Source organism: Hippocampus zosterae, chromosome 8 (assembly GCF_025434085.1).
Source record: "Hippocampus zosterae strain Florida chromosome 8, ASM2543408v3, whole genome shotgun sequence".
NCBI classification, from domain to species: domain Eukaryota; kingdom Metazoa; phylum Chordata; class Actinopteri; order Syngnathiformes; family Syngnathidae; genus Hippocampus; species Hippocampus zosterae.
In genome coordinates this window covers 18,605,531-18,614,056 of record NC_067458.1, presented here as the reverse complement: position 1 = coordinate 18,614,056, position 8,526 = coordinate 18,605,531, and the positions used below count along the sequence as shown (strand labels likewise).

General features: G+C 45.8%; 1 protein-coding gene across 7 annotated transcripts in view; it reads left to right on the top strand.

Moving 5' to 3' along the window:
* Positions 1-3,338: 3,338 nt before the first annotated feature.
* Positions 3,339-8,526, top strand: part of tle2a (TLE family member 2, transcriptional corepressor a) — a 38,736-nt gene continuing 33,548 nt past the window's right edge. For 4 of the 7 annotated variants that reach the window (XM_052074766.1, XM_052074764.1, XM_052074763.1 and 1 more), the window contains exon 1: positions 3,339-3,938. In XM_052074766.1, the coding sequence (XP_051930726.1) occupies positions 3,915-3,938 (24 nt within the window). In that variant the 5' untranslated portion in view covers positions 3,339-3,914. The remainder of the gene's footprint in view (positions 3,939-8,526) is intronic. The other 3 variants (XM_052074768.1, XM_052074767.1, XM_052074762.1) reach the window with 2 other exon arrangements.

The following is an 8,526-nucleotide window of genomic DNA, read 5'->3' as shown; positions in this document are numbered from 1 at the left end:
TAAGGATCAGCTAGAGTGTAAGCTAATGTTAGCATATGTGTTTATTTTGGGCATTTCCAAGAATGTTTTGCAACAACAAATCTGAAAATCTGAAAAGAAAAATAGCACCGACTTCATGATTAAGTACAGTTTGGTTATATTTCACTTTTCTGGACAATCCATGTGCATTAACACTTCATTTTTCAGCCCTAGAACGACATGTTTTTTTTTCATTCTAAAATAGTCATTTTTCTCACTCTGTGCTTCTTTTTTAAACTTTTGTATCTATTTTGGAGTGAAGAATCAACTTGAAATTCCTGGTTAAATTGGGAAACATCCCGACCGAGTGTCTCCGGCTAATTCAAGAGACTGTTGGGAGAAGATGTCATGTCGTGGCCGCGAGAACCACCTAACCAGTAATTAAGTCCAATAGATTTTTTTTGGGGGGCTTCACAGTTCTGAGGTTGGGCAGCCCGGTAGTCCAGTGGTTAGCACGTCGGCTTCACAGTGCAGAGGTACCGGGTTCGATTCCAGCTCCGGCCTCCCTGTGTGGAGTTTGCATGTTCTCCCCGGGCCTGCGTGGGTTTTCTCCGGGTGCTCCGGTTTCCTCCCACATTCCAAAAACATGCTTGGCAGGCTGATTGAACACTCTAAATTGTCCCTAGGTGTGAGTGTGAGTGCGAATGGATGTTCGTCTCTGTGTGCCCTGCGATTGACTGGCAACCGATTCAGGGTGTCCCCCGCCTACTGCCCGAAGACAGGAGGGATAGGCTCCAGCACCCCCGCGACCCTAGTGAGGATCAAGCGGCTCGGAAGATGAATGAATGAATGAGTTCTGAGGTTCTGGATTTGAATCTGGGCTCCGGCCTTTCTGCTCAGTGTTTGTTCGTACGTTTTTATACAGTGTAACTTTGATTTCACCGACCAATTAGTTGATTTTACTTTATTCCATGAAGTCATAACTGCAGATGGTATGAGATAAACAATGAGTTCTCAGCCATGTTGTTTGCTTGCTATGGTGTGAAAATAATGGACCGGACAATGAATCCAATGTTCTTTTTTTTAAAGACACTGAAAATTTGTATTTGCTCCTGGCTGCCACTGATGTTGATTCCGTTTTCTGAACGGATTTAATGGGCTGCTCTCTCTGGATTGTTGACGAGAGTGTTGGGATCAAATGGAGGGAAAATAAGAATTAAACTGCACCACATCTGCCCCAAAAGACGCCAGCCCACCGGGCATCTGCCCTGTGCACCCGATGGCCAGTCCAGCCCTGGTTCTATGGATGTGACTTGTAAATTATTGTCGGGCGAAAACGCTATAGAAAATGGACAGGTCGTTTCCATTTTTTTTTTTGCTTCATGTTTGTGCCACCTCCAGCAGTGTGCTGCACAGAAGCTTAAAAAAAAAAGGAACGCAGAGCGAGACGTGAGCAATGAAGCGCTATTTCTTTCCTGTCACACCTCATGTGCGCGTCTGCAACGGCAGCATTCAGGGTTCAAATGACAAAGCCAGTCATCGAGTCAATCCCGCCGTGACACCTTCATGTTTATTGTTCATATCACACTGGATGAAGTCATCTGCCGAGGTCGGTGGGAGTCCAACTGGCCTTGTTCAAAGCCTCCCCGTGTGCTCCCCGCATTCCTACGCTTCAAGTTGTGATTATGAAGATATGCAGGCCTCTCCTCCTCCGCCTCTTCCTCCTCCTCCTCCTTTCCATTGTTTTGGCCAGCATGCGGCTGAACATGCGTTTACTCACACTCGGCATACGTGCGCCGCAAAGACCCTCGCGCCTTGACGCTCTTCCAACTAAAACCAAAACTCTCCTTTCATTGTTGGCTTGACTCTGATGTCCCGTCCCTTGTGTGGATGAGAGAAACTATTTAACCGCTGAAGCCCGGCCAACACGCACACGCACACACACCTTCACCTGACCTGCCAATAGCAATATACAGTGTGTGTCCTTCACTTATCTTTTTCTATTATCTATATTGTTTTAACCCCCCCATCCCCACTGCTGCCATATTCCGACCCTTCCTGTGCACCCTGCTGCTTGCACACAACATGAAGCTACTTCACATGTGTCACATTTCTCCTCTATGACTGTATTCTAATAAATGTGATGCCGCAATTGGAGATGTCGTGCATTCAAATTCAGCAGGGCCGTAAAAAAAAGGTAATAAAATGTGTCCTCTTCTCCATCTTTTCCTTCCACAGTCACCTCTCTTGCTCTTCCATTCCCTCACACACGCTGACCAAATACACACACACATATTTTCATCACTCATGCACTACCCCCCCCCCCACTGACTCGTCTTTCTCAGCATCCCCCCTGCTGTCCTTCATCCTTTATTCTCTCCCTCTTCCCTCCCCCTTCGCCCCCCCCCCCCCCACCCCCGTCTTTCTCTTTTTCTCACACACATAGTTGTAGCCGCACACAAACACATGCACACACATCTATATTTTCCAACTCCACCTCTGGCAGGTTGTGATTTCCACTGTCAGAAATTGCTTTTTCAATATCTCTCTCTAATTATGAGCCGCGCTAAAGGGGTCTTGCCACCAGAATACCAATTTTCTACAATTTATTTCCTTCTTGGCTGGAATAATTCTCGTGTTCCAGCCTGCAACAATGAAGACATCACTGGTGTGTGTGTGTGCGCGCGCGTGTGTGCGCGTGTGTGTTTGCTACATTATCACTAGTGGGCCCTTCCAATCCTTCCCCTGAGGTGGTGATTAGCAAAATACAAGGAAAGGGGGGTGGGCGGTGATGATGTTTGATGATGATGATGATGCACATCTTTCAGGTTTATCGCCACGCCAACAAGGACAAAATGCAAGATGTTCAACAAAGCACTGTGGAGCTTGTGGCGAGAAAAGCGGAAAACCGCCGAAACTCAATCGACAAGCAGCCACACCACCAAGCACCGCCCCTCGCCGCCAACAGGGGGTTAACTCAAGCGCTCCCCCACAGCTCCTTGTCCTCTTTGATTGACGTGCGGGAGCTCTGCGGTCCAATCAGCGAAGCAGCAGTCTGTTGCCCACGTGGGCACGCCCGACCCCGATTGGCTTGTTCCACCAGCTCCCGAGGACGAGCCCCACGTGGAGATTTTCATTCAATCACTACTGAGAACGATTGCACGGAGCCTCGCCCCCTCCTCTTTTTAAATAAACGTGTTTTTTAATTACACGGACTAATCTAAATCGCGTTTATGTAAACCCAATTAAATAAAAAGCTCTACCATTTTTTAGGGTTGAAATGGTGGCATTGAACAGCACGTGTAGCTTTATTTAAAACAAACTCGATGCCCCCCCCCCACACACACACACATCTCTCTCTCTCTCTCTCTCCTTCCTTGAAGAACTCGTATGTTGTGTCCCATTGAGGATGAGCGAGGGGGGACAGAGAGGGTGAGGGAGTGTTGTGTGAAAGGAGTGCAGGCCAACGAAGGAGACAAAAGAGGCTGCGGCTGCATTCAATGTGCTGCTGTTGTGTTGTGTGTCCGTCTGCGAGCCGCTCCTCCTCCTCTTCGCCAAGAAAGAAAGAAAAGGCGAGGAAGAGAGAGCGAGAGGGAGAGAGAGAGGCGCCACCTGATATCGCACTAGCTGCCGGACCTATCCTCAAGTTTGGGAGACTTTAGTGGAGGGGTGACAAGGTGGAAGGCTTCCAAGCGGGACCGGTTCCTTGCTCTTCCTGCCCCGGCCCTCACGCGTCGAGAGCGGGGCGGCGGTGTTTCGGGAGAGCCGCGGTAGGCAGAACAAAGGAAAAGCGAGGAATGAGAGAGCCTTGAGAACAGCTTCCGAGCCAAATGTCCCACTGAGAAAATATATCATAATAACAAATACCCTCCTCGTATTCCTCGACGCAGCTTTTTCGACTCGCCGCGGGACAAGAAGGACAATAATCGCAAGAAGACGCACGTTTGACGGCCAGAATGTTCCCTCAAAACCGAGCACCGGTGAGTAGGAAGTGTCCATGAAACGCTTATCGTACCATTTCCGGGTACTCGTTTTTTGTTGAGGTGCCCGATAATGGTCGGGCTCGATTGTTATCCATCGACCGGTGGATGAGTGGGTCGAACTTTCCAGACTTGGGTGCCTTCTCCACCACAAACATGAACCGTAATTCGGATTCCACGCTCATGGTGTGTGAAGTGAAGTGCAGTGGAGGGATGGATGATGGGGATGAAGAGAGCATGCGGTTGTCCTTTTGCTCTGATAGCTGAGAGCAAGGGAAGTGACTCAACTTTGCTTATTGACACATTTGCAAGTGCCATTCTTCTGTGTTCCCCACTTTAAATTACATCACCGTATATTCGGTCTGTTGGCCCTGGCCGGAAACCCAAAATATGAAAACAATTGCTTTACAAGCTGTCAAAAAGCATAGTAAAGTCATCCCTCTACAATTCGCGCTTCGTTTTTTTGCAGTCCGCCTGTAATGTGAATTTGTAAATTGGACATACCAGCATTTTGCGGCGATGGTTTTACGGCATGAACTCGTTTTATTGCAGACTTGCGTAGTAATAAGCACAAGCCAGAAGCAAAGAGACGGAGAATGTCCAAAGTTAGGGATTATTTCTCCCTTAAAAAAAGAATCTTAATGTCACTGTGTCTCCTGTGAATCAGAGCTAGCTTGCAGAAGAACACGTCGACAAGCTGACACAATTACAAAAAAAGGCAATTCAATATAATTTATCCTCACTAGTTATATCATAACTAGTCACAAAATCATACAGCGACTTTCAATTACTTTATTGAACAAACGCTAACAAAATAAACATTCATACACTTTGGCCTCAACCCTTCAGACTGGCTAACCTAAGCTAACAACATCCCCGTTCACTTACTCCCTTGTCTTTCAACTTCCTTTAAAGCAAGTCACAGACTCTCCCTGTGTACATTGTAGAATGTATCGATAGTGACTCCAAATGGACAAAAAAAAAAGTGAACCTCAGATGCATATTTTGTGTTTGTATAATGTATAAAGCCTTTAAATAGATGGAAAATAATGTTGTTGCTTATTTGTCGATCATTGTCTCTCCCTGGGAGTTTCATTCACATAATGCGCTCGCTAAATGAATATGTATCTTTTTGTTTTTCTAACTGTAAGACACCACCATGTTAAAAACACATCAACACTGCCCCAGAAAACTATTGATGCAACCTTTTTACAAGATGTTCAAAAGGATTGCGGTATGCTATTTTTACCATCACTCGACTGAGTGACTGAGTCATATTTAGCTCTTGCCATCTTATTGTCACCCTCCTGCTGTGTGTAAGTACCTATAGCGCTTACTGGGACTCAACTGTTGAACGTAGTACTGTATTTTATCTTGGGCGTAGGGTTGATTGTAACTGCCTAGCAACAACAGGCAAGATGATCAGGGATTAAAATCCAAACGGTGGCCGTTTAAGCCGCTTTTGTCTATTCGATGCGGTCACAGTAGTAACGCCAAACATGTTTTTGAAGATCAGCGTTTATACTGGACGGTTATACTTCCCTTAGTCTTTGGCCTACAAAAGTCAAGTTGTCAACAAAGTTGCCCCGTCATGTAGCCTTTTTTAGGTTTTCTCGCTCAGGTGTGACCACAGTAATTGTCGTCAACCACATGAACCGGTGTGTCAGTATGTTCCCGGTATTGTTTGGATGTGTTGGTGGTTAGCACGTCAGCTACAAGGCTCTGACGTTCCGGGTTTGCTCGTTGGTGTGGGCTTTGTCCTTGCTGTCGCATTCCCACGACATGCACTAAAGTTTCATTGAAGATATTTCATTCTTTATAGAATGGTTGTTTCTTTGTATATACAGTATGCCCTGCAATTCGCTGGTGACCATTCCAGTTTTTGCCCTGCCCCCTCACCCAAAGTCATCTTGAGTAGACTCCAGCTCACATGTGACCACTTACCGAGGACAAGCATTTTGGTTGTGTTTGGATTTCTTTCTTTTTTTTTTTTGACCATGATAAAATCAATCAATCGTCATCTGATCTGGAGAGTAAGCAAAGTCGCGATGCGAAAGCATTCTGTATGTTTGTTTAGAAGATAAAGAGTTGAAGTCCACTATAACTCGCAAAATAATTTACAAGAAGTCACGTTTTGTCATAAAAAAAAATGCATACCGACACGTGGAGGCTAAAACAAACACTGTAAACCAATTTCTTCCTCTTTATTCCTAATTTGACGTTGGGTCAGTTCAAAACTCAGGTAATGATTGTTATGCAAGCAATTTTAATGTATAGGTTCAAATGTTTAAAAAAATAACTTCATATAAAATAATCTTACTCGTAAGGGGTTTGAGAAGCCCTCATCGACAATATTGTACCCCATAAGTACCACTTTTCCATCCATTGCCAATCCATAAATCGCGTGTCATGTTGGTACCACCATCTCATGACAATGTTTTTTTTTTTTTTTCCTCCCGTGAGAGATGCACCCAGGTTTTAATTTGCGTCAATCAAGTTAGGTGGAGGGCTTTTGAGCTGACTGAAATACATAAACACTGGTCCTCTAACTGCGTGAAGTATCAATTAAGGACTCGCTCATTTGCCTAACCCTCATCTCCATGCCTCAGCCACGCCGCCCCCAACCCCCCACACCCTTCCGCCCCCACGCTGTTTTGACATTCATGGCCCGCGCTACGGAAACAGATTAGACATGCAAATGTAAATTTACTCGCAATTCTTCCACAGGTGGGAAAACAAAACATACTTTTTTTTTTTAAGTGAATAGATTTGACGCAGCATCATGTCCTTATCAGCCTTCGAGACACCCCCCCCCCCCCCCGCACTTCCTTTGCTGTGATCTTGTGACCACCGGCAGCTGTGTGTGTAGTAAGAGGGCCCGCAGGAAAGGCAGGGCAGGAGGCAGACTGTGGCTCTGTGGTTTAGGCTGTAAACCCAATCCCTCTCATCCAGCCTCTCCTCGCTGTGTTCCTGCGAGAGGCTCCAAACCACATCTTAAACGAATGGGCAGGCATCCCAGGGTGAGAGGCGCAGTCTGCCGCAGCGGCACTTGTTGGAGGGGGCCGGGGGGGTGACCCCGTTTCTTTTTCGGTACACACACGCACACAAACGGGCAAAGCCAGGCAATAGCTCCGATTCTCACCTAAGAGCGAAGGGCCCGTCAACTTGGCACACGGTTTCATCCGTGAAAGGTAAAGCGGCCGGTAACCCGTCGGTGTGCCACTGAAATATGATTTCTGTCCTCAAGAAAGAACTTAACGTTCAATTTTCACCGTGTAGGCTCCTAAAGAATTGAGCATTTCTATGTTTATCGCATTTAGGGATATAATTTAGTTTTTTTTTTTTTGGTCTCCCACACCGTCCCCAAATGGTAAATGTACAATACTCGTAGCATAGTACTTTGTAGTACGACAGTTCGACGGTGTGATGACAAGTGTAGCGGTGTTGATGCTTGTTGTGATTTGAATACAGTTTTCGTTAGCACCCGGTAATCGTTAGCGGATTATTGGACATCACATTTTGACGAAGAAAATAAAGCTTCACTTGGCGCTGCTGCCCTCATTCTTCCCCAGCAGTCCCGTGGTCTTGCTACTCTGAATATTTTAAGACTCGCGGCGATCGGAATAGCTGAAGCTAGCGTGGCTAACCGCTATTCTCGACCACAACCAACTTATTTTCGTACTTGGGGAACCACGCAGATCTATAAAGACTGCGTCTCCTTGTTGGCCAGACATTTCAGTGCTCCACAAAGTGTCGGCAGCAGGCGGGCGACTTCAAAACCCGCTATGTGTGTGAGCCCATTGGGAAAAACAAGGTGCCCAAAACACGTGATGAGCAATAAATTGACTTCAGGCTTCAAATGTCGATATAAAGTCGTAAATTTGACGTTTACCACGTTTTTTTAGACTGATGCCCATATGGATATGAGTACTACAGAGTATTGATTCCTCTACTACCTTTGAGGTATGTATAAAATGTAATTTTACACAATGGCCCAAAAAATATGAATTCCGGACTTACGGACAAAGACGTTGCAGATGTGGACTCGCCATTTTTATTTTATTTCATTTTTTGTGTGACTGCTTCCATGATCCTACACCTTGTATCGGCACTCGCTCATCCCTATTCAAAAGTAAAATTTATCTCCAAAAAAGAGCTCATGTGTACCAAATGCCACGGATCGTGCGCGTCACATACTCCCTAAATTAATCATGTACTCTGTTCATGAGAGTACATGTCAAATGGATTTTAGAATTAATAGCACAATATCAAACGTTCCCCGCACATATTTGCATTGACAGGACGTGGAATTAAATGACCTTTTTCGTGGCCTTTGTTCCGCCATCACAAAGCATTGCTAATCTTGTATCTATCCAAATGATCATCCCCGCCGTTTTGTAATGATCCCAACTGCCCTTTTCCTTCAATTACTACAGGACAATGCCCTCGTTTGGTGGTGGTGGGTGTGGGCGGGAGGGGTTTGCTAATGGCCACTCCTGTGAGTACTCGTGTCGTCTGTTTCGTTAGCGCTTTTGCCCCGCTCGACAATGAAACGTACCGTTTCTGTACTTTTAAGACGGCACGAAAG